At 37.2% G+C, this 26,737-nt stretch overlaps 1 protein-coding gene across 2 annotated transcripts in view; it reads left to right on the top strand.

The window, feature by feature from the left end:
* Positions 1-26,737, top strand: part of LOC137277444 (AT-rich interactive domain-containing protein 3C-like) — a 72,411-nt gene that overhangs the window by 36,747 nt on the left and 8,927 nt on the right. For both annotated transcript variants that reach the window (XM_067809172.1, XM_067809171.1), the window contains exons 4-6: positions 17,865-18,048; positions 23,690-23,919; positions 26,005-26,250. In XM_067809172.1, coding sequence (XP_067665273.1) covers positions 17,865-18,048; positions 23,690-23,919; positions 26,005-26,250 — 660 coding nt within the window. The remainder of the gene's footprint in view (positions 1-17,864; positions 18,049-23,689; positions 23,920-26,004; positions 26,251-26,737) is intronic.

Raw genomic sequence — 26,737 nt, 5'->3', positions numbered from 1 at the left:
TGGAACATATTCAGAACAAATGAAAAATGTGATTAAGGAGCAAAAATCTATTGATTCACTGAATTTTTGTGTGGGGTTCTTTAAAGGTTGTTTGAAACATAGTAGGAAACTGATATATACTATACACAAAAATTAAAGAATGATGGAAATCAAATGTTTCAGTTACCTGTGCAAAGTGGTATGAAATTATGTATAAAATGTGCATGTTCCTGTAGGAAGAAAATCTTTATTTCTGGAATGCAGAGCAACTAATGTTTTTTAGAAAATGTTTGAAATTTTCCAACAACTGGACCCTGAAACTGGTTTTGTCAAGTTTCAGTCTCCCTTGTGTGAGAGTTGGTAGCTGAATGATCTGTTTTGAGATGTAACAATGGCAGTGAGTGATTAGTGTCATGGTATGTGTATCCTACACCTTGGTCCCAGACTGTGGACAATGCGCACACGCCCTGTCTCAACCCGGGGACTCCCACTCAAACAGTGTGGGTAACATAATGCTTTTACACTTGTTGAGTAGAGAAACTTTCATACACCTTCAAAACTGTGAAACTGATTCACTCAATATCGTTTAGAAAACTTGGATATGATAAACAACTGAAATGTGAAATTGAAATAATGATAGTTGTTAGGGATGAAGTCTTGCATTGATATTTAGGGATATGGATTTATGTCATTAAGAATTTTAACTGATGTTATAAGTGCGATGGTGCTGTGTTAGGATGAATTTGAGGAATCAAATTTTGTACTGTGAACAATGCATATTGCTGTTTTATTTATGTCAGAAAAGTTTCATTGTAGCAATTTCATTTACATCAATTTAAGAATATTCTGCTTGTCATACATATTGCAAAATATATCTTTGCAAACGTTTTTGAAACATGATTTTAAATATTTAGCAGACTTGTTTCAATCCTAAAACAAAAGTAAAAGCAATTCTAGTGTAAATTGGAGCTATCAAGATTTCGAAAGTGTTTTTAGTTTGCATGTTTTATGTTTGCAATAACCGTCTGTATTCTATTATATTTCTGAGGAAATTCTTCTTTCCCATTTGCCCATATCACATGCTAATGAAACAACATTCTTGAATATTGATTTCAAAGACAGATTTGCATCAAAGCGTTTACAACAATATTTTGAGGACTGTTTTCCCAAGAGAAAAGTTAGCCAGACTTTTTCATCTCAGAAAAGAATGATAATATATCAATAAAATTGCACCAAGAAGGAAATATCATGTTTTGAAAACACACACACACACACATATTAAGTAGCATGTTGATGAATTATCTGGAGAATGTGTGAGGGTATTAGTGTATGACAACAGCCAGTTATCTGGTAGTGAATCAGGACCTTATAGAGATTTCAGTGAGGCATTGCTTGCCACCTCTATCCTATGGGCTTATTAAGTAACCTCAGTGTGATATCTACAACATGGTCATGTGAACAACAGTAGGCAGCCAATGGCAATATTGATATGTGGTCGGGGTCAGAGTATTACATTGGTAGCTTCTCTATCTGGTCCATCTATACGACCCTACTGTGTTGAAATGTATCTGTTAAGCAGTGGAAGGCAGTCTACTGTCAGATCTAATTTTCATGTCTTCGGCCTGACTAATCAGACTCTGGTTTGTACCAGCAGTAGGAGACTGGCTTGTACTTAGGCTGGACAGATAGCTTGTTAATAGATACCTCTACATTGGTTATAAACATACATCAAAAACAAACGTGGTAGGTTTGGATGAAAACACTTCAGTTAATAACATGTAAATGCAAATTTTTGCATTTTGGATAATGAAATGCAGAAAGTAGGAGTTTTATGATGATTCATATGAAAGAGACTTTTTTTGTTTAAAAGCATAAAGTAAGACATTGATGAAATAAGCGAACATAATGAAAGTTTGTAACGTGGGCCCCATTCCCAGTAGCTTGCCAGCCCACTGTGTTGGGTAATCATTAGATTTGCTGGGAAGATGCACAGATGCAGTATGCAGTGAATTAACAGATTACCAGCACTGTAATAATGACTTTTCCTGGAGCTCACGGGAATGCATGAAATGGCTCACAAATTATAACTTTAAATTAAGTATGAAGTTCCGATAGTAGTCACACATTACAGCATAGAGATGAATTCAAGGGGCTTTATCTACTCATTTCTCTGCGTGGAGAAGTTTGTGGAAAATGCAGGGTAATTATGAGAACGTATTGAGAGAAATTCTGCTTTATTACTTTTCATAATCAGAATGTCACGTGTGAAGGGAGAGTGGAGGGGGGTGTTTTGGTTGCGTGTGGCAAGCATAGGGTTTCCGACCCATCTTTACGAGGGTTTCCTCAGATAAATGAACATATGTACATATGAGGATCGCTTTCCGTTAAAACATTTAAACTTTGTCTTGTGTGCAAAATCGTTCTCATAAATGTTTTTGGACCTAGTAAATCCATAAGGCCTTTTTATAGACTCTAGTCATAAAATGCATTACATGCATTTCAGTGTTTTATACCTTGGTTTTTACGAGTGCAATTGGTTATGTTATAAATTAGGACTACAAGCATAGAGAGAATTGGTTGTTAGATTATCATTTCCCCATACATCCCTACATCAGTGTTGGCTTCTTTTATAACAAAAAACGTGGATTAGCTTCACATTTTGATGCAGAGGCATGAAATTAAAATAGAAAACAGATGTCTTGATGCCTTTTGAGAAAAGAAGATTAAATCGATAGTGCTTTTTTATTGATGTTACGTTCTTTCTAGCCATATTGAAAGCTGATAAACTAGTATTTTATTTAGCTGTTTAACCACATGTGTCAGTTATCTGTTAAATCCTATGAAATACATGTGTCTGTTTCATGTAAATTCATGTATAATTTCACTGTCAAATCACTTAAATAATGTGTGTCATTTCACTGTGGAATCACATGGAAAACAGGTTTTGCTGCACTTCATAACATTTTAAGTGCATGTCACAGCTGTATTTAATCATATTTAATAAATTTGGTTTTTACCTATCTAGTCATTTGAATTAAAAATATCTTGCACCAAATATACAACTCAAGTAAAGTACATATGCCATGGCATTTAGAATTTTCTACTTAAATCTTGACACCTTGTCTATAATATACATCATATTGTCTTTACAAAATTTCATTGCTATTCCACAATCTGTCATATAGCTACTTTTTATGAAGAAATAACCATGTAGGTTATATCAGTTGACCTCAATATCTCAATGGAAGTGTTTGGGCAACCATTACCACATCCTTCAAAATGCATATTCTTTTGTACCAAGACCATATGAACTCTTACTTTCCTTACTGCCAAGGCCATGTACTGAATGTGGAATTCCTCTTGTCTTGTCTTGAACACAGGCCTTTCCTAGTCCCAAGATTACATTCTGTACACAGCTGTCTAGTCCCCAAACCACACATCTGAAACTTAGCTTTCCTACTCCATAGACCACACATCTTGAACACAGACCAAGTATCTAGTACCAAGACCATGGACCTCTAACACAAACCATCCTGAGTCCCAAGACCGTATCTTTTACTCAGACCTTCCCTAGTCTCAAAAACTATGTACCTTGAACACAGTCCTTCCCTAGTCCCAAGACCATATCCTTTACTCAGACCTTCCCTAGTCCCAAGACCATGTACCTTGAACACAGTCCTTCCCTAGTCCCAAAACCATATCCTTTACTCAGACCTTCCCTAGTCCCAAGATCATGCACCTTGAACGCAGTCCTTCCCTAGTCCCAAGACCATGTACCTTGAACACAGTCCTTCCCTAGTCCCAAGACCATGTACCTTGAACACAGTCCTTCCCTAGTCCCAAGACCATGTACCTTGAACACAGTCCTTCCCTAGTCCCAAGACCATGTACCTTGAACACAGTCCTTCCCTAGTCCCAAGACCATGTACCTTGAACACAGTCCTTCCCTAGTCCCAAAACCATATCCTTTACTCAGACCTTTCCTAGTCCCAAGATCATGCACCTTGAACACAGTCCTTCCCTAGTCCCAAAACCATATCCTTTACTCAGACCTTTCCTAGTCCCAAGACCATGCACCTTGAACACAGTCCTTCCCTAGTCCCAAAACCATATCCTTTACTCAGACCTTTCCTAGTCCCAAGACTATGCACCTTGAACACAGTCCTTCCCTAGTCCCAAGACCATGTACCTTGAACACAGTCCTTCCCTAGTCCCAAGACCATATCCTTTACTCAGACCTTCCCTAGTCCCAAGACCATGCACCTTGAACACAGTCCTTCCCTAGTCCCAAAACCATATCCTTTACTCAGACCTTCCCTAGTCCCAAGATCATGCACCTTGAACACAGTCCTTCCCTAGTCCCAAAACCATATCCTTTACTCAGACCTTTCCTAGTCCCAAGACCATGCACCTTGAACACAGTCCTTCCCTAGTCCCAAAACCATATCCTTTACTCAGACCTTCCCTAGTCCCAAGATCATGCACCTTGAACACAGTCCTTCCCTAGTCCCAAGACCATGTACCTTGAACACAGTCCTTCCCTAGTCCCAAGACCATGCACCTTGAACACAGTCCTTCCCTAGTCCCAAGACCATATCCTTTACTCAGACCTTTCCTAGTCCCAAGACCATGTACCTTGAACACAGTCCTTCCCTAGTCCCAAAACCATATCCTTTACTCAGACCTTCCCTAGTCCCAAGACCATGTACCTTGAACACAGTCCTTCCCTAGTCCCAAGACCATGCACCTTGAACACAGTCCTTCCCTAGTCCCAAGACCATGTACCTTGAACACAGTCCTTCCCTAGTCCCAAGACCATATCCTTTACTCAGACCTTTCCTAGTCCCGAGACCATGTACCTTGAACACAGTCCTTCCCTAGTCCCAAAACCATATCCTTTACTCAGACCTTCCCTAGTCCCAAGACCATGTACCTTGAACACAGTCCTTTCCTAGTCCCAAGACCATGTACCTTGAACACAGTCCTTCCCTAGTCCCAAAACCATATCCTTTACTCAGACCTTCCCTAGTCCCAAGACCATGTACCTTGAACACAGTCCTTCCCTAGTCCCAAGACCATGCACCTTGAACACAGTCCTTCCCTAGTCCCAAGACCATGTACCTTGAACACAGTCCTTCCCTAGTCCCAAGACCATATCCTTTACTCAGACCTTTCCTAGTCCCGAGACCATGTACCTTGAACACAGTCCTTCCCTAGTCCCAAAACCATATCCTTTACTCAGACCTTCCCTAGTCCCAAGACCATGCACCTTGAACACAGTCCTTCCCTAGTCCCAAGACCATGTACCTTGAACACAGTCCTTCCCTAGTCCCAAGAGCATGTACTGAATTCTGAGAAGCAGACCTCGCCCTAAGATCACTTCCTGTGTCCAGGATATTTATATACTGAATGTAGATCTTACCTACTCACACACTGTACACAGACCCTCCCCAGTTCCTAAAGCTTCCAAGCTTCTTTACATCTCTGTTCTTGTATCTGTGACAAAATGATCTCATGATATAAGAGTAAGTATGTATTTGATTATGAGCATGTATTGCTTTGATTAAATGAATATCAGAAAATCTGTGTGGGCTATTAAGTAAATTGTAGGTTATCGCCAATGTTACTTTGGAGATTATTTTATATCTGCCTATTCAAAGCCAGATTTGAGATAGAAGCTAAAGTGTCCCAGGCATATGTTCAAACTTATAATCCCATATTTATTCATGCTTCAAAAAGTCTGAGAAACATCAAATGTGAGTTTGGTGGGACTTTCTATCAAGGAAGTGGAAATAAACTTTGATTTTAATGACAGGGTAACCTTCTTCTGCAGTTTCAGCAGCTCCTCATCAGATAGGACAATTCTTGGACAAGGCCCCTTACTTTTATCTGACAAATTTTATGGTGGGGAATGAGTGGAAGAGTAATGGTTGAAGGAATTATCTGTTTTAATTGACTGTGGGATAGGAAGCAAGTGTGACATCTACTGTCTGCAGACTGGGCATGTCCAGATCTTATCAGGCAATTTGTTTGGAATAAAAACAGGGTTAGATATTCCAATGGCGACTGTGTGCTAGGGACAGATAGATTCCTCCAGATTGATTGACACTGGATTCCTGGATGATAAGGGCAGGTGGAACTCATCCCACTCACAGCTTATTGTGTAATAGTGGGATGATTGTGGCAGCATCTGGGGATCAGATTTCTACATCTAAACTGATGAGCTATAGCCCTTGTTTCAAGGAGATACAGCTGAATGGTATGGAAAACAGCAAAAAGGATAATACAGTCATTGAGGAAATATGGCTTGTAGTCCTTGAGAACTAAAGCGCCATAGTTTGAGGTACATAAAAGGTTCCTGGTTCCTTGTCCTTTTGGGAATTGTCTTGCAGACTTTCATAGATTCTATCGAGTTGGAAGTATGGCTCAAAAGAGTAGTTAAGTCCAAGTTCTAAGACTATAGTTTTTGTAATAAAAACATACCCATCCCAGAAACTGAATTTTGACCATTCTTGCTTGAAAGTAAAAGTGTATATACAGTTGATCATGAAAAATATCATTCTGCTTGTCAGAGATCAAATGAGTGTATATTTTGATTTGAACAAGTCTGAAAAGTTGAAATAGTCTAAATCATGAGGCCTTATGATCATTTGACTAAGATTTGTCCACAGATAAGGGAGGTGTGACTCTTCTTTAATCTTGCCCTCTCGGACTGCATGTTGCACACCTTCCAGATCACACCAAGGAGATAGACCTCATACAAACCTATTCGCCATATTAAGATACCCCAGTCTGATGTTCCAATGTAGAATGTCCCAGTTCTACTTCATTATGGGTATTACAAATGCAGAGAATTAATTGTTCCTTCGCACTGATATAAATATCCCAGACTACGTGACATTTCAGTCCCTACCGCTGAGCTGGAGACGTCACTAATCACGAGGCTTCACACCAGTCACCTGGCTTGGTGCATAATGAAATATTTCTCACCTTTGAACAGAACTTCATGTAAATACCTGGTACAAAGATATTCAGTTCCTTACAAATGTATTGCTTTTTCAGTGTGGTAAATCTAGCTTGACACAGTGTAAGAACATCAGCAAGTCACTGTAGCCATCCATAAGCAAAAGTAATTATTTTGTGTGTGCAGAAAGTCTTACAGTGTATTTGTTTGCCAGCTATCATATTGCCATGTTGTTTCATCAGATGAATGTATTAAGTATCTCAATATTAGTGCAGTCAATGAGTTCAGCTTCCAGACCAATGCTTAATTATATTCCTACTCCTAAAATGTTGCACCATGGAATGGAAGTGATAAAAAACATTCTTCAGAGATTTATTTATATGTTTAAAACAAACAAACACCTTAAAACACTAACTGCTGTTGTTGTCTCATTCTTTAGTTGTTCATTATTCTTTACAATAACTGTTGTAAATAATGGTTAATTCCAATTACATATCTACATCCATGGCTTTATTGCATAAACCTTTTATCCAAACTGCCTATATGTCTGTTAAATTTATGTCATAACTGAACACTCCCTCAGAATGAGGAGCCTGCATAGTGAACTGTTTTTACTGTCAACATGTGAATATTTGGTAAGTTAATATAAGTTATTTCCAAGGTGTGAAATGAGAGCATTGTGGATCAACTTGGACTTTTCATTACAAAGAAAGGATTTGTACAAAACTTTGCAGTATTTTAAAACAAACTAAAAGAAGTGTTTAGAAGTATGTTTGATAAAACACAAGTACCTTTATGCGGGGAGCTTTGCATGCTCTTTAAAGCTTCTTGACAATAAGCTTCTGGGATATCAGCGCTGTGTTTACTCCGGGAACAATGTCGCATTCAACCTCGAATTCTTGGCTCCATTCAAAGATGAAACATTTATTGGGTCACATTCATAACGTTTTTGCTCTCATATCAGCTGGTATCAAAATAGGAGAGAAATGTTTGTTTTCATTTGGCATATAAGTGATGACAATATGCCCATGTGAATTTTCTTGTTTTGGGACATTTTGAGGATGTTTGTGAGATTTTACAATTCATAGCTAATTTGTGCACAGAAGTCTAAAAATTTTCAGACAGAAATGACAGAGGAGTTTCTAAATATTTGACAACACAGTACTGGAAATAGAAATTCTATAAGGTTGAAATTCATATTTTGAGATGCTGGTGGCAGTTGAAATGAAACCTGACCAGGGCCGTGACATTGCTAGGAATAAATTAAATATTTCTTTAATAGACTGTGTTTACTGTACTTGGTCTTCATCCAAGTCTGTAATTTCAGACATCAGAAAGTGTGTAACATTAGATAAATAAATAAGATTGTGAATTGTAGAAATCAGAAAAGAAACTTTGTCTGAGAATGTTTCTTAAGCAAACAATCATCTGGTAAATGTTAATTCCCAACTAGCATTTATTCAAACTGTTTCATTTCTATCATTTGCCAAACTTCCTTTGATCCTTGGTAATATGAAAAACATGAGCAAACGGAAACTTGAAAGTTTTGTTATAAGAGTCCAAATCCTGGAGCTCTCAAATTGGATATCAAGTTTGCATTTTTCTGGATTAAAGAGGCGAAGTGGGCCACCTTAAACCATGATCTGTTTTGATTTAAAACACATCAGTGTAAAGTTTCAAAATGAAAACAACTTCCGGAGATACCAAAGTTTTGTATGACAAGTTTTTTGTTAATTTTGCGAATTCTGATCTAAACGGTTTCACTTTGATAATAATTTTTGCAGCACCAGGTTGATATTAGGTTACTGTTTTTCAAAAACAAGTTTAATTTTGTTAGATGCCAAGAGATTGGCCGGGTTAAGGCAAGTGACAGCTTCAAGTCATAAACCGGGGCAGGAAGTCTACCAAAATATTTCTGTAGATGAGGTTCCTGATTATTGATGAAAATATAATGAGGCGCACTGTTTTTTCTGCAGTCTTTTGATTTACTTGTGTGATATGTTGATATCACTCTCATAATATGTCAGAAAGGAAATGGCATGATTTTATTTCCATAATTCTACACTCTGGAAACACAGTTTTTCTTCTGGAAACATAGCTTCGCCACTTACCTAAATATTGGACTGAAAGAAGTAGCTACCTTCATGGATGTTTGATTATCATATATATGTAGTTACAACATTTAGAAAAAAATCATTTTTACTACTTTTTTCAACAATGTAATCTTTATTACCTTTTTCTTGTTTTTGTGTAACCGTCTTTGTTTATTTGATAAAGAAATATTTATTTGTGAATATAGGAATGTCCATGTGCTAAAAACATTAGCAACACCATTGAGTGGCATGGTGATAAGAACAAAGAGGCTTTTTGTGACCTGTGATCCAGAGAAATATGAAAATTTAGTTCATGTAGGAGGTGTATCATTTCTGTTGTCTTTCCCTTGCATTATGCAAATATAGACTAAATCCTTTAGCATGAATGTTAAAGAGAAATCTATACTGTTTATCTGAGTCTTCAATCTAGCTCATATAACTTAAACAAGAAGGTAGTTGAAAGAAAAGGATGATTTGCATTTCCTGTTCTGGAAAATTCTACAAAAAATATATAACTAACCATATGAGATACTGATATTACTTGTTTGAACTTTGGGAAGAATAATGACACTAATCTCATTTGAATTTATCATGTTTTGAGCAGAAGCTGTTAAAAGTAATGCAATCAGGCACTTTGTGGATGAGGCTTCATAAGTCAGATGTACAAGGAGTTGGAAGACAAACAGAAATGAGCAACCACCACAAAAACAACTTGGTTAGGACTGACTCCCTAATTCATTTTAGGGCTTGAGTAATGTTTGCATGTTGAGAGCTGTTAGTGTTGGAAGTCTCTGGGTTCTCATTATATCAATGGAATTAGATGGGCAGGAGGACGGAATATTCGTGATAGCACATTTGCTTGATGATGCCTCCTGATACATGGGCCTGTTTATTCTAATAAGGTAACAATAGTCGTCTCCGGATTTCAATAGCTCCATTTCAAATAGTCTGCAATGGTAAGTTTATAGCGTGATGAATTTGCTAGCATTAACACTGACATAGCCGGAGGGCCTCAGCTGGGAGAGGCAGTACAAGGTGTGAAACAATTTCCCCACTTTGATGGGTTGGGACACACATCAGGCTAACTTGGATCTTCACAGTTCCCTCTGCTCAAACTCTTTCTCTGGAGACGCTCAGTAAATGTACTTTGGATTTTCTAAGTTGATTGAAATCTCATAATTATTTTGTGTGTAATTAAGTTTTATGAGCTAATTGTCCCAAGTAAATTTGGGGAATGACAAGGGATAGATTAGAAGGGTCTTGGTCTCCACATATCAAAGCCGATCAGTGTAAACGGCCGTCGATCACATCATGTGCTCCAGGCTGATTCTCTTTAGAGTAGAGCACTTAAAGAGTTTGTTTGCAGTAAGACATTGTAAGGTCAGTAATACAGGCAGGAACCATTGATCAATTCCAAATAGATGATGATTCAATGATCTCTGCATAATCATTTCAATACAGAGGAAATTGTCCAGTGCAAGGAGTTTTGACTGGTATGGTTAAACAAAACTACATATAAAATGGCTACAGTCAAGAATACTTTTTCATGAATGTTCTCAAGAAAAAGATTTCTGAATGAGTGGAAGGTTATTTATATCAATTTTCTGTGACATTATAAACAAAAGCTTCAAAGGCTTTGGTGACAGCATGTACACTGGACATTATTCTTGCTCTATATTCCAGCATTTGTTTTAGATAGAAGAAAAAGTCGCTGAATTATAGGTATTGATTTTGGAAGTTGGTAATTACAAGTTAATGCTACTTTTGCCAGCTAGTTATGGAGTATGTTGAAGGCAGGAAAAACGGACTCGGTCCCAGTGGATCCATCTATCATTAGGAATTACCGTGAAGAATGCGGCAAGTTTTTACTGATTATAATAGCAGATCACTTGAAATTTCCCTTTTCCTGTAAAACATCCCTTTCCAACCAGTAGGTGCATCAGCAATACTGGAGATCATCGCAGTACTTAAAACAGTGATAAAATAAATCATTTTCCAGTACTTTCTACAAGCAAGGGATCAACAAAAGTAACTCTCATCTGATAATTGGCTAATCTCAATTATTCAATGAAAGAAAATTCCATCAAGTTGTCAAGAAAGAACATGCAATTACAAAATGTCTAGTGAAATTTGAGCTGAAGATATGTAACAATTAGAGACGAGAGAGTATTTAACACTGTTGTCATGTGCAGTGTTCTAGCTGATGTCAGCAGATGTGGGCGGAGCAAGTATTGGCCAATAAGTTGGAGTAAATTCATCATATTTTTCTGTGACTGACAAGTCTGTTACAATGTGACTATAGCCATATCTGATTCCAATAAGTGACAAACAGACAAGGAGGATGCTCCAACTTGCTTCTTGTTAAATAATTTTCTTAGAGGTGTATTAAAACATTGAATTGGAAAAATAGTCTCAGCAATGAACTGTATTATGAATTATCAAATTCCAAATACATTTTTTAGAATGGCTTCACATGTTTCTCAAAATGTTAAATAAAAAACAAAATTCTGCAATCTGGATATGAATATATCTTGGAATGAAATCAGGAGGACTAGATTTTTAAATCTGATTTATGATGATTCATCTTCACCATATGTTTAACTGCGATATACATTTTATAATAAAAAATTAGTTGGTATAATTTCATTTGCAATTTAAGGCCAATGGGCCTTGAAGCAGTCATGATATGATTTTTTTCCTGGTGGTAATATTCTCATGTCAGTTTAATCTCAGACTATTTGTTCACCATATGGACGTAACATGTCTGATAAACAATTATTTATCAGGATCCATTTGCAGATTTTGTTTTGAATTACAGTCTTAACAGCCCTCATTTCATATGTATATCTCATTCCAATTAATCTTAATTAATGTATTTTTGCCAAGGGTTGTTAAAGCATTTGGAATAAATTGAAAATGATCGCGGAAGCGGAAGTCCTTTGACATTTTTAGAAGTTTGAATGAATAATAGCAGTTATAATTTAGGAATGCTTGTAACCTATCAAAATACATACCTGTAGCCCTTTCACCAAATAGAGTTTTTTCTTTATTTTTAACCCACTCTGATATTTGAGTTGATATACATAAATATATATACAAATTAACCCGTCTCTTAAAAGCATTTAACCATTACTTAAAGAATCTTTAATGAGTCTCTCTAGTAGTTGATATTTTATGTAGGAACTGTAACAGCTTCAGGAGTTGATATATTCATGATCCGTGGTAGTTTGACAACATAAAACACAGGCGATGCTCCGTTTATCTGCTGTACATTCCTCACTGTTTACTCCAATAAGCGTTTTCAGTCACTCTATGTAAAAGCGTATGAAAACGACCAAAATATCCATTTTTATGTGTTCACCTCTCATTTAATTCATCTATAATAAGTAGCTGCAGTGAACGCCACCACTGATGCAGAAAGTTAGAGAAATGGCCTTCTTAATGTCTGCGTTCATGGCTGACAGTGGTACACTTCATTTATCAGTGCTGATGGGCTTGGGATTTACCATGAAATTATCTTTCAACAATTAGAGTGATTAATTCTACAAGGCCTGTGGTGGGGTACTAAAATTTAGCCAAGTCTCCTCTGGGGTTGTATTTGAATGTTATCTCCCACCCATTTCAGCTGCTGGTGTAAGTCTAGTTAGGAGGGACTTTTGCTTTCATGGAACAGGATTATTTGTCATGATAGCTACCAAAAAAGACAATTATCTTTCTTTGTAATTTTTTTTGAAAGATGAGGATGTTGCTGAAATGATGTTCCTCCCATGGGTCCAAAACATCTGCCCTGTGATAGAATGTTGCCAAGTTTTCATCACTTACGCTCACTTCTTTTCTGTCTGAGTTTAATGAAGATCAATTTACATGAACACAGCATCTCAGATGGATAGTGCAGTTGTTCATATATTTTGTCAACAAAATTGCATCTGGTACTGAATTCTTGGAAAGAATATTCACTTGCAAAACTCAGTCTTGGCTTAGTAAGAATGAAGCGTTAATCAATAAGGATCTTAATAATTTTGTATTAGTATTTAGCAATGACTTTGTAATTCATGTGTGCTCAAGCAGGAAATTAACATTCATGATGAGAATGTACAGATGCAACTAATCCTAAATGTTTCATAATTCATCAGGTAAGATAATCATAGCAAAACAAAATGTTTGATGATAGTTAATTAATTTTATTGAATTCATAATTTCATGGTATTGGATTAATCCATTAGTGCCAGCTTGAGGAAATGATTAATTTAATGAGATCATCAATGATTACAATCGCTGTAAATGAAAGTGTTATGGTAATATCATCCTTCTTCTTCTTTCTCCATTGAGGAAGACATTGAAGAAGTAAAACATCAAACAGTAATGGAAAGCTGTGGAATTTCTCCTCAGCTTTGCAGTATAACACTTTAGACAATTTTAAGTAGTGTTGTTAAAGTTCATAAGCACATGATCACAGCACAGGGCTCATGGATGGTCTCTTCTACGCTATGGCTAACATAGAAATCTGGAATTTGTTCTGGAATTTGTCTGTGTCGGGTATATACCAACCAGTCGTGGCTCTTTAAAGCAGGGCAAAAGTCAACTGCCTGTTGTCAGAGATTAGACAGAAATCTTTTGCCCAAATTAGAGCGCCTTTGTTGGGAAGGTCAGCTTTGAGGAAGCCATTTGTGGGTTTTCTCCATAGGGTTTCATTTAGTTAAGTGCAAGTGTCAACTCACTTTCATCAGAACAAACCTTTACATTTACTGTTACTATTCAGAGGTCAACTACCAACTTCTAGAAATTGTTTCTAATGTTTGAATATATTTTGATTTAAAACATGTTTTGCATGTCCCTAAGAAATTTATTTATAAAATTTTTCATGTTTAAAAAAGAATATCATCATCGATTATTAATTTGATTGCGTTATGTTTTCCTTGAAAAATGTAATTTTCAAAAATATACTGTGTATCAAGCTCTAAAATCAATCAACTAAATTGTTGTTTTTAGAAAATGGATTTTAAAAGACATTCCTTTAAAAAAACATCCCTCTTTCAGTTGACGTAAGCATTGAAGTGAGACAGAGATAAAATAATTCCCATTTTCAACATTGTATTCCTTCTAATTCCACTAGAAATCTCTCTTTTCCTGTTTGTTGAGGTGTGAGCTGTTGGTGTTTTGTGGCATCTTCACACCCAAGCCCTGACTTGAGCATGAATACACAGCCTACCTGGCTGTGTAGCCAGCTAGTGAAGCTCTGTACTGCAGGACATAATGTAATTAATACAAAAGCCGCTCCATACAGAAAAAATACCCCGCACAAATGTCTCTCATCAATTATTTGATTTTATTTAGATTCATTTCCGACAGACTTCTGAGTAACATCAAGATGTTTGTTCAAACATTAGAGAATACCGCTCTCAGATAACTGTATAAACATTAGAGGGATCAAGACTTGGGAGAAGTGGGGGACTGGTGCTGGTGCCTCGTTATAGCGCTCGAAGAGGGAATCATGTTTTGACGTTAATAGCGGCTTAGCCTTCAACTGTTCCTTTTTGTGATTACTGCAAAATATTCCGTAAAATATGGCCCATCAAGGATTATTAACTGAAAGCATTGAAAGATTTTATGGTAGCTTTGTGCTATACAGGGAGTGCTCAGTAATTTTGTTTGCTTCCCTCGACCCCCACACCATGTGTTTATCATTTAGCATCATTTTATCAAGAATTAACAACAGCTCCCCAGATAAGAGGCACATCTCAGAAAAGGCCTAGCATTAGCAGCATATGCAGGAGACAACTTACATCAAGAGACATTAACTTTAAGGGGGATCAAGGGGCAATCATTTCAAGGGGGTGATGAATGCTTGAAGTGTTGGCGGAAGTTTATAAACACCAGAGGTCACTACTGTTTGACCCCCTGGTGAGGAAGATTAGGCTCCAGTTCCTCAACTCATGTAAATTATGACTTAGATACATTTGTAGCTTTGTCTTTCTGTGTGTAGCCTGGCCCATATGGCATGGATCAAGTTGGTAGGGTGAGGTAGGGGATATTGCAGACTGGTGCTGATGGATGGCAGATAGACTTGCTCTCTCTTGCTGCCACGGTGCTGTAACCTTGTCAACAGGCGCCAGATAAGCTGAGTTACATCACATTAATCAGGTACTCATGAACAGCATTCAACACTCTTATACACTCACCTTGGTGCCATCACTGGATATCCCTCATAGTTCCCCTGTATGTCACACATGCAATATAAACCCAAATAAACACATTCTTCATTATCACTGTAATCTTAATACCATACACAGTTCCGTCTGCAATGGTTTTTTTTTTTTTTTTCAAAAGTAGATATTAAATAACATGTTTGCTTGAATAATAAATGTTCATACATTGATTTCATTGTCATTGAAATGAGAAGCAAGCAAGTTGTTTCTGATGGACAAATCAGGCTATTCAGTTGTGACATGTTTTATGAAGATGCGGCTTGGTATCTGTGAAATTAGAGACTTTTATGGTAGCTTGAATGTCCATGTATATGGGAGTAGCAGTAAATCTCCACAAAGCTGATGTGGTCCACCGACTCCCTATACTGATTTATCCTGGAACAGCTGGTCACATTGATGTGCTGCAATTGTGATGAGCTGTTGTATTTGATATATCGACGCCCCAGCCCACAAAGCCTGATGATGACTTTACCATCAAGTTGACCACTTCTCTCCTTCACGCCCTGCTGGGGGTGAATGTATATGGGCTGTAGCAGTGATACTGGGTACATTTGGGAGGCCAGGGAGCACTGCTGGCTTGTAACGGAATTTACTGGAACAAGCTATGTAGCCATAAAACACTAAAGTTTGAAACATGAACTCAATGGAATTCTGCAATAACACTTAGTATTGTTCAGGCATCATGCTGTACAAGTTGCAGGGTTTTCAGGGGTTAGTCTATGATTAAGGTTTGTTTATTTGTGAAAGAGCATTAATTGATTTATTTACTTAGAGGTTACGAAAATAAAGATCTGTTTTAGATTGATGTAACAATATATGGACTTACGTAATTTCATAATGTCTTTTATTGTATTGGTTCATTGTTGAACAATCAATATATTTTGAAAATTCAATAGTCTTCAGTTGAAAAGGAACAGTGATATCTTTTCCATGCAATACATTTAATGATATTAAGGCAAGAGGTTTAAATTACCAACAGATTGCATTTAGAAAACAGTAAATAAAGACCAAAGTAGCAGCACAGTTGCATGAAACATAACCCACAGTCAATTCACACATTAATCAAAAGTCCAAATAATTATGAAATACTTACAGTCACAATCAATCTCATTTATCTGACAAATATTACAAATCCATCAGGTAGATTTACACCTTTGTACTATGTTCATTTCATTGAAAATTGTTCAACAATAGGTCATGTGGAAAAGTTAACAATAAATATAATTCAGCTTTATACATCAACTCTCTAAACTGCTTGGGAGGCTATTGCAGTTAATACACAGCTACCACCCAGAGTCTGGAACTTGCTTCCAGGAGCCCAGTCTCAGCAGGCAGACTGTGTGTGATATTGTTTTATACCAGCTGCCAATTAAAGGGGCAATGTAATCGAGTTGATAAGAGCTTCCCATTGCCTCCCTTAATGCTGTTATAATGAATAAGGGATGGTGTATTAGTAAGGGCTTGATGGAGTTTTGTAACTCCTTCATGGGTTCAGATAAGTCACTTATGATGTAATACATTTATTGACCCTTATCAAGCTGGTATCGCGGTAATAATGACATTTTCCACTGTGCATTCATCCATACTGCAGATACAAGCTTATCATTACCGAGGAGCACACTGATTGGCTCAGTTAGGCTTGATAGCATTAACAGAGAATTCACAGTTTACATCATGATTTCCTCTTGTAGTAGTTACTGTTTGAATTAATTTTTTATTATTTCTGAATGTGACACAGTTTGTTTATTTTGCCACAGTATGTACGCACTGTGTAGGAATGACACCATGGAAATTATTTTCATCAACTATTATGTCTGAAGATTGATACAAATATTTGTGAATGTAAAATTCACCCAATGAAGGATCAACAATGTGCTGTGAAGTATAAAGAATACAATGAAGTTAATAAAATCCATAAACGTGTCATTTATTTATATCCCTCCAACTTTTAAATGCCTTTCAAGATCTGTAAAATTGTAGTATGTGTAATCAATGACAATGTGAGTACTTCTTTTGAAATTAAAATGTGGATGATATATTCAACTAAAAAATCAGTCTTTTTAAAATAAAAAAAATGTAAGGTTTCCCATTACGGAATAATTTTGGTTTTATTTTGGAGACTATATATATTAGGCAGCCAGATTCAGTGGCTTTCTTTGTGTCAATGTTTCTGTGTGGTAACTCTTTGTTAGGAGTAGATAGTGCCACAGTTTGTTCGTGGTAAACAATGCTGATACAACCAGTGCCTATTTTTGTTTATTGATTTTGTTTAGTGTTATGACAATCATAGTTACTATATGTCTACCTAAAGCACACTGCTGATATTGATGAAGATTTTTGACAAGTGTCAGAAACAAAGTAAAATATGAGATGCACAACAATAATTATGAAAAGGAATGGCTTAAGGATGGCTTAAGTGGGGGATTGGAATGGAAGATATGGGATTGTTTTGTTGAAGATGTATTGTGTGGGTCTGTGATTGAGTGAAGGACTGAAGTTTGACACGACTTTGAACCTACTTCCAGTGTCTTGGTTTTAAAGATGTGAACTGCATGGTACATTAGTGAACATGTATCTGTCACATATTTTACAAGTGTGAATGACAGTGGTTGTTGTTTGCAGGGACTCCAGTCAATCGGATCCCCATCATGGCCAAGCAGACCCTGGACCTGTATGAGTTGTTCCGCCTGGTTGTGTCCAAGGGCGGCCTAGTGGAGGTCATTAACAAGAAGCTGTGGAGGGAGATCACCAAGGGCCTCAACCTCCCATCATCCATCACCAGTGCAGCATTCACACTTAGAACACAGTAGGTGTTGGTAGTAGTTACCTGTTGAAGAACACATTCTCTTCCAAAGCACAGGCATATAACAAGCATTGACTTACAGAACACATTACTGCTTACAGATTACTGCAGCATTCACATAAAGAACACATGCAAACAACATTCATGTCCAGATCACACAACAATCACCCATAGAACACACATAATAATCAACCTCACAACACAGACAACAATCTACCACAACACACACACACAACTATCATCCACAGAACACACACAATAATCAACCACAGAATACACTCCACAATCTGATGCAGAGCACGCACAACAGTCAACCACAAAACACACACAACATTCAGTCACAGAACACAAGCGACATTCCCTCACAGAATACACACAACAATCACCCACAGAACACACACAGTACTCACCCACAGAACACACACAACATTCACCCACAGAACACACACAACATTCACCCACAGAGCACACACATTCACACACAGAACACACCCAACAATCACACACAGAACACACACAACAATCACCCACAGAAAACACACAACATTCACCCACCGAACAGACACAACAATCGCCAAAAGAGCACACACAACAATCACACACAGAACACACGCAGCAATGATTCACAGAACACACACAGCAATGATTCACAGAACACACACAGCAATGATTCACAGAACACACACACCAATCAACCATGAAACACACACAACACTCACACACAACACACATTATCTGTCTCTGTACCTGTAGATCCAAGAAGATTCAAATGACTTCTAATGTCTCAACAATGAATATAGACTGATCAGATTTCCCTGGGCAGGAATTACATCAAGCAGTTTTTATTATTAATGACAATTCTATCTTATCCAACAAACTTTAGAAACTTTTTGTTGTGAATTTCATCTGAGAACTTTCCAAAGAAAAAAATCTGATTGAAAATTTGGGCCTTTACTTTGGAGGGAAATCTAATTTAATGACTTGTTATCAAGCCTTTTGTTGTAATGATATTAAAGACAGAAAAAGTCCTTGATTGGCTGGGTATAATTTCATAATAAGATGATTACGAATTGCAAAAATACCAGCAGTTAGCAGAGCAGGGAATACCCTCGTCTCAGCCCCTAGAAATGCATTAGAGAGGACTGTCTCCCATCAGTTTATTGGAGTTAATTCCCCTTCCTTCACACAATTAAGCCTAATTGTCGTATTTCCCCCTGTCCCTTATAATATGGAACAAATCAATCTATGCCCCATGCTTTGGGAGGGGCATATTGCATCATCCTCTCTATGAGAGGTAATGTGACAAATCACACACAGGCACATTTCTATAGCAAATGAAAGTGGTACAATTAGATAGTGTTTTATCACGTGGGATTTAATGAACAGGGGTTATTCCCGTTACTGGTGTTGAGCACTATTGATGTAGGGAATTAAACTGAAGTTATCAGTAATTATCCGCTGCTCATTGGCACATTGTAGCCCACTGCAAATACTACCTGGGATGAGCGAGTTATTGACCAGCAATATACTCCATTTGTAGCCAGCTCCATCTATCTGATGGCTTACAGATCTGGACGCTGCAAACAAAATTGAATTACTTTCATTTGCTACTCTGATACCAAATGATTTGGACGATGTGTTAAAATGAAATATTCATTGTTGCCACCAAATGTTACCATAGTCAATTATGCGGAAGAACAATCAATTGCTCTGGCCAAATTCCAATTATCCCAGGCAAGGAAATATTATGTAATTCTTAATTCAAGTAAAATATTTATGAAGAGAAGTTGCAAACTCACGTATGTGATCAATTGGTTGGTTATGGAGGTGTCGGTAGAAGGTAGAGCTGTAATTGTAGTGTTTACCTATGGTTAACTGGCAGTGCCAGGAGGGGTCAGGGAGGGGGAGGGGTAAAGCCAGGAGAATAGTTCCTGAAGGTGGAATATTCCAGTGCATATTACCTTCCAATAAGTGCTACAATGTGACCTACAGAGCAGAAAAAACAGCATTTTGCAACTTGGAATGAGAAAGACAGATATTAAGAATCTATATTTAGGAGGATCAAAGAAATGTTCAAATTCCCTTGATTATTGGGCAATTTCGTGTCAGGCAATGTTAATTGAATGTGATATCATATAGACATGAAGAAAGCTATTTGTAGGCTATAAATAAGTGAAAGGAATTCATATCTGAAGTGCTGTATTAGTCTATCGTGTGTGTTCTATACATTTACTTGGCTGAGTTTTAAGCTGATAAATATGGCTGTTATCAAATGGTAATTAAACCGACAGTTTTCTTATATTAGGAATATATTTAAAAAGATTAAATCTTGAACAATGTAAGTAACTCATAATATTTCCAATTTAGCTGTTTTACAAATTTTTTAAGTAAAACTTAGTTGGAGGGTCTCTCTTTAGAGAAAATGTCTTTCCTGTAATTAAGTTAGAATTAAGCTGGTAAAGCAATAACACAACACTGTGAAAGCCACAACCTATTTGATGACACAAAAGGTTAATGGCCCCAATACATAGCTCTCTAGTGAAGATCTTGCAGAACTAATTAAAGATCTGAAGGTTAGAGGGGATTAAGTAATGTATGGGTGAATCAAAGTGACCTCTTAATGTGAGATTGTGGTGATGACTGGAGCAGGCTACCTGAACAAGCAGATGTGAAGAAGATTAAGTTCAGGCATTAGTAGTGTTCTAGCGCCATGGGTTGGTGCTGAGTTTCTATCACAACCTCTGATACTGGATACAGCAAGGCTCCACACATACAGCACAGCCATCATCATTATTGTCAAATACATCACAAACATTGTTCCTGGTCCAGCCCAGACATATGTTTATTCCTCTTTATGCACACACACATGTAAATATTTGGCCTCTGTAGGGATTAGCTGGTACTGGCATATGTCTGTTTGGGGCTATAACTTGCCCCCCATTGCTCGGAGGTTGGGTTTATGTGGGGTTGTAATAGCACTGATGACCTGGTGTCAGACTCAAGTATTGCTTGCTGGTGATAAAAGTCAAACATGTAATACTCTCCATATGCGCCTCATAGCTGCTTCTATCAAGACAGATATTCATAGACGATCTGTAATAGTATCCAGTCCAGATACTTCACATTATATCACATATCTATCAGTGTACATATCAGTTTGGCATTGTGGACTGGAATATACAATGGTGAGAGGTTTCTTGGTGTAGAGCTGTCCATGTGGAATGGGCAAGAGGAACTTGTTTTAATAGTAGTGGTCAGGTTTTGTTTGTATCAAATTCTTTTCAGTTACTTTCAAATTACATTAGGTAATGCTGTGCAAGGGCAATTCAATTCTTGTAATGTTTCATGAATTTCTATTTCTATCAATTAGGTTCAGACATACCAGTTTCATTTTCTTCTCTACACCATGATGCAAACTTCAAAATAAAAGCAAATGCTTGTACTTAAGGACTGATGTGTGAATTTACAATAAAATGATAGAATTTGGTTTGAATTAAAGATCTTCTAGTATGAGAATATCATTTTGAGCACAGATAACCAGTTTAATGATGTAGGTCACCTCCCCTCCTTACAAGTTTCCATGAGGATATGAATGAAAGACAGGCTACAAGATGAGACATGAAACATTTTAACTTGGGAGGTGCTCCTTTAATAATTGCTTCAATCTGGTGGAGATTAACCCAGCTTCCTACAGTTTTTCCCTTGTATTTTGATTCAGTCTATATGTTCCCATTCCAAGTACAATGTCATTAATAATCACAGTGTGTATTATTTACCAGTTTGTTTTTTTGCCTTCCAAATTCCGAATTTGATTTCCCAAGATTCTTCCAGCTGTCCAAACAGATGTAAATTCCACAGCCAGGAGCCTTGCAGTTAATTCCTTCCAAATATGTCAACACGCTTATTATAATTTCCGGCTTTCTTGATACACATATGGCCATCTATATCAAGCTAAAGTAACCACATTCGCTAGAGCATTTAACTTATGCTTTGGAGGCAGACGTGCTCATGCCTTCCATTAATTTAGGAGAATCTAAGAAAACGGCTGACTATATTGAAAGATACCAACATATGTTAGAGATATTTGATAGTGTGCGATTCGCTAACAATCCCACATTATTCTATAACTACATTTATCATGTTACACCTAGCTCGACACCCAACTTTTGTTACTCTATTTTTTGCAGCCACACACAGGATGTTTTTAAAGCAGCACTGAACTATTTCATATACTCAAGGATTTTTTTACAATGACAAGTCCAATTAATTGTGTAATGTTTGTTCGCCTATAAAGACTTTTGGGTGGATTCGTGTTGAGACGCTACACCTGTTTGGGCGGTACAATGAACCAATGTTTGAATTACAATAAAAATCGCAACTAAAGTCTACAACTGCATTGATGTTGTGAGTTAATCATGTATCGAAGGCTTGGATTATATTTACATTGGTCTTGTTCAACAGAAATAATGATGACTATCTTCAGGTGGGGGGCATACCTGCACTCAAAAGGTCATCTTCTACTTCAAGTGGTGCAACTTTCATTGTTTGCTATTTTCTCTGTAACATTTTCCTCATGACCGTCTCCCAATGTAATTTGTAAATTATTTGAAAATTTATGATTCATATCAGTTTATCATTTTATTAACCAGGCATCAATTTCTATTCGATAGAACTTAAACACAAATGATTTGATTTTCTTAAGATCTGGCATGAAAAAAGATGCATACGCTTTGGGCATAAAAAGGTAAATAGAAATTGTGTGCATGCTATCAGACAATGGGGGTATGTGAGCCTATCAGTGCAGAGTGATAATTATCAGCAGAAATATCCAGAATACTACTTTCCTGATGTCAGCTTGTGTAACAAACACGTGAAAAGCCCTGTCTAGACCAGCAGGCAATAACTCTCACACTACACAAACTGTTTTCAAGTGTGCAAGCTGTAATGATCTGATGATGTTTATCATGTGATACAGACAAATCATTAGCGACAATTTCCCATTGTCATCAGTATTTATTTGAATGAAACCCACTTGGTTTGACATCATGATTTGATAATTGGGGAAAATGTGAAAATTGTTGGGAAATTAGAGAAACTGATTGCACCAAGACAGAAACCGTCTCTCATGTTTTCTTGACATTTTTTGTGTGTGCTAAAATATTGAGCAATAAATATGTCTGGTTGAAAGATTTTCTCTAATTTGGAAGTTATGTTAGTGTGACTGTTAAAAAAAACAAACATATTGTATTTGTTTTTTATGAATTGACATTTTTAAGTCCAATAAGCCCTCAGTTTTGACATATGCAGTGCTTTGCTCATGAAGCTAAACAAAACTCTGTGAAATATAGTCTTTTTTTTGTTTAAATGTCAGCTTTTGTTTACTCTTACTTTTCTTACAGTTGTCAAAAAATGTATCATTACACTTGCAAAATATGTCAAACTGCCATATGTAGAAGAGAGGTATTATGAATATATAATCATAATACTTATAGAATGGAGAGATCCTAATTGCAGTTTTAGGGTCCATGTAACGGGGCAAGGGTATGTGAGCTGATGATGAACCTTACCAGGATGACCCTACAATCTTTGCTGGCTTCATCTATTTAAATCTGTAAAACTAAATAATAATTATCTAATTTTTCAGGTATATGAAGTACCTTTATCCCTATGAATGTGAGAAGCTGAAACTTAGTTCTCCTCAAGAACTACAAGCAGCTATTGATGGCAACCGCCGGGAAGGGCGGCGCTCCAGCTATGGATATGACCTGTCCCCAGGCCCCACGCTGGTCCCTACAAGCCATCATCTCAATGGCACTCTACTGAATGGCAAACTTGGAGGTGGTTCTCCAGGCAAACTCTGGCCGGACATGGACAGTAAGTAGATGATGATTAAGTTTAGTAGTTTGATGAAGAGATGAAACGTGCCTTCATCCCTTTCTAAATGTTTACCCTACCCAGATTGGTATTCTTCCACAAGGACCTACATTCATAACAGTTATGTCTAGTTTCAAGGGAGGATGAACTGTTCCATGCAATCTTGTCTGGGTATTATTTTGGTGTAAAATGGTAATAACTTGCTTTTAAAAAATGTTTTTGCCATGATGAGTAGAAAGTGTATTGTTGGCTTTGAATTTGTGTCTGGAAAATTATCTCCTCTTTATCATTTCATTCATATGCTTAAGGATGTACATCCATCAGTTTATTACTCTTGTGTATTATGCTCTCTGTCAGAATTCTTCATTTAAAAACTTGATGATAGGAGATATCAAATTTATTATTTGAGATCTTATCTGTAGAATAATATGAATTTTATCAACAAAGGCTTAGTCATAGATGAGAAATACTCTTGATAAGGTTGACTATAAATTATGAGGCAACAACAGAACAGAACTTGTTCACCTATCACAAGTTGATGTTGTTAGGAAGATATTATCTGTTTGTCGTAGATGAATATTGCAATTGATTGGTTTGATATCAGTTTATATGTTGTCATTTGTTTAGGGTTTGTATGACACTCTCATGAGCACAACAGCTAGCCTTTATAAGTGCTTTTTGACATAAATTACACGAGTAGTGCAATAAAACTGTCAGATTTATCGTAATTTGATCTGATATGCATTTATTCAACTTGAAATTTCTAGTGTGCTTTCGAGGAGTCTTTTCAAAAGCTTGCTCCTGAAACGGGCTGGGTTGTTTCAGTACAGTGGAGGGCTTTAATCGCGGAGGTGTAATTTTGATATCGAATGCCAGTATTGTTCAGCCTGGGAGGATTGAGATGAAATTATAAACCTGATGATTGTACTTGAAGCCTAGTCAGGAGTGAGCAGCTTATCAGATGTAGACCATCGTAAATCAACAATAGAAATGCTGGTCTGTGTCAACTACACTAAGATGAGAAGTAATTTGTAGACTATAATTTCAAAGTAATTTAATCGCTGTGAAGGCCATTTAAATGGATACCTTGTCAGAAAAGTTGGCTCAATGTTGGGGCAAGAGCTGAGGCTTCTGCTGTGAGATCACTGGGATTCTAGCCCCAGGATTGTCTCGCTTGGATTGATATGGTGAGGATTCTCCGATTACTGCTTTATCGGTGGTGATATCAGAACTCTGGTGACCTCTCACCTCCCTGGGTTTATAAATATATATCACTTTATCATGAGACAACAACTTGTGTTTGTGGTAAAGACAGGCAGCCTGGCCCCCAGATCACACTAGACTGCGTCTTCTTTTCTTTGATCTGCTCACACAAGCAATCCATTCAATGTAGTCATGTTCAGAGTCAATTTAAGTTATATCAGGCGATACCAAGCTAGATATCATGTCAAATGCTGACTGCTTTTTTTTATCCAGTCAGAGTTGAGCTAAATCACCACACCTGCTTGTGTCTGTTTCCTCCAATTTTTTTCCCTCTCCTTTTTCTTGCCTTGTCAAGTTTTTCCTCCACTGCCTAATGGAGCAGCCTTTAATCTTGGGAAATATACTTTTATCAAACGGACAAAACAGAAATATCACAGTTCACATGCTTCACAATAATGGTTGTATTTGTCAAGGAACTGATGGTATCACAACTCTGCACCGGGAAAGAAAGTATTTCATTTACAAAATGTGTTCCTTTCTCACGTGTTTTGTTCATCACGATTGTGTTATTTTCATCTGGTGACTTCAACCGGCAATTTCTGCTGTATTACCATCTGTCATATGTGATCATGTTTTATATATGTAATGCTCATGACCTTTTACCTTTCAACTCTATCCACACTCTTACTGCAAACTGAAAAATTAGAATTAAGTCATAATGAAAAACATGACATCCAACTATACAACTTTCCATTAAATCCTGAACCTAATTGGACTCCCCTCGACCAAAAGCATAAAGAAAAATGAAATAGATATATGTGTTATAGTTTGAGGTAGGGATAATGATTTCACATTCAGTGTTTTATGTAATGTGTTTTTTAGATGATGAAGACAGCCTTCCTCCCACCCCTCAGCATTTTCCTCATGGTCGTGGTTTGACAGAGCGTGATGCTATCGCGATGGAGGTGGCAACGCGGGCTATGGAAGAAGCTACCCGCAAGATGGAGGCGGCATCACGCACCACGCCCATTGAGGAAGGTCCACCACGCAAGCGCATGCTGTCAGAGGAAGAAAGAATACTAGCCCATGCTGGTATGCCCAGTGCACATCTCAAGATCACAAGTCGAAGTAAGCTCAGTTACTTTCCGAGACGTTGTTCTCAAATAAATTATTGCTGCAAAGGCATTGTTCTATAGTTTATTGGAAAATGAAGCAGAAAAAATGTCAGAAATAATTATAATTTATAATGACATGATTACAGAGTGTGAGACAACTGCACCCAGCGCCATAAAAAATCTGTACATTCACTGAACTATTGTGACACTGTCATTGTGATGTGCCATCCGTGGAAATAGCTTAATTCAACAGTAGGCTTATCAAAAAGAGATGTTAATTATTGACACACACCTTATATAGAGGACAGATATGTTGTTCTATGCAAGCGTGATATCAGGATGGAATCAAGAGGATTTTTTACAACACAAGATCACGGGGCATAGAATGTGTTTGAATTAGTGATGAGCTGGTGATGGGAAACACTTGACAAAACCACTACAACCTGGGGGCCTCTAGGTACATATAGCCCAGGGGACCAGCCCACAGTCAGGAGGGAAAG

The sequence above is a fragment of the Haliotis asinina genome, chromosome 3 (assembly GCF_037392515.1).
Source record: "Haliotis asinina isolate JCU_RB_2024 chromosome 3, JCU_Hal_asi_v2, whole genome shotgun sequence".
Classification (NCBI taxonomy): domain Eukaryota; kingdom Metazoa; phylum Mollusca; class Gastropoda; order Lepetellida; family Haliotidae; genus Haliotis; species Haliotis asinina.
Note: the sequence above shows the minus strand (reverse complement) of the source record. Positions and strands in the feature narration are given on the sequence as shown.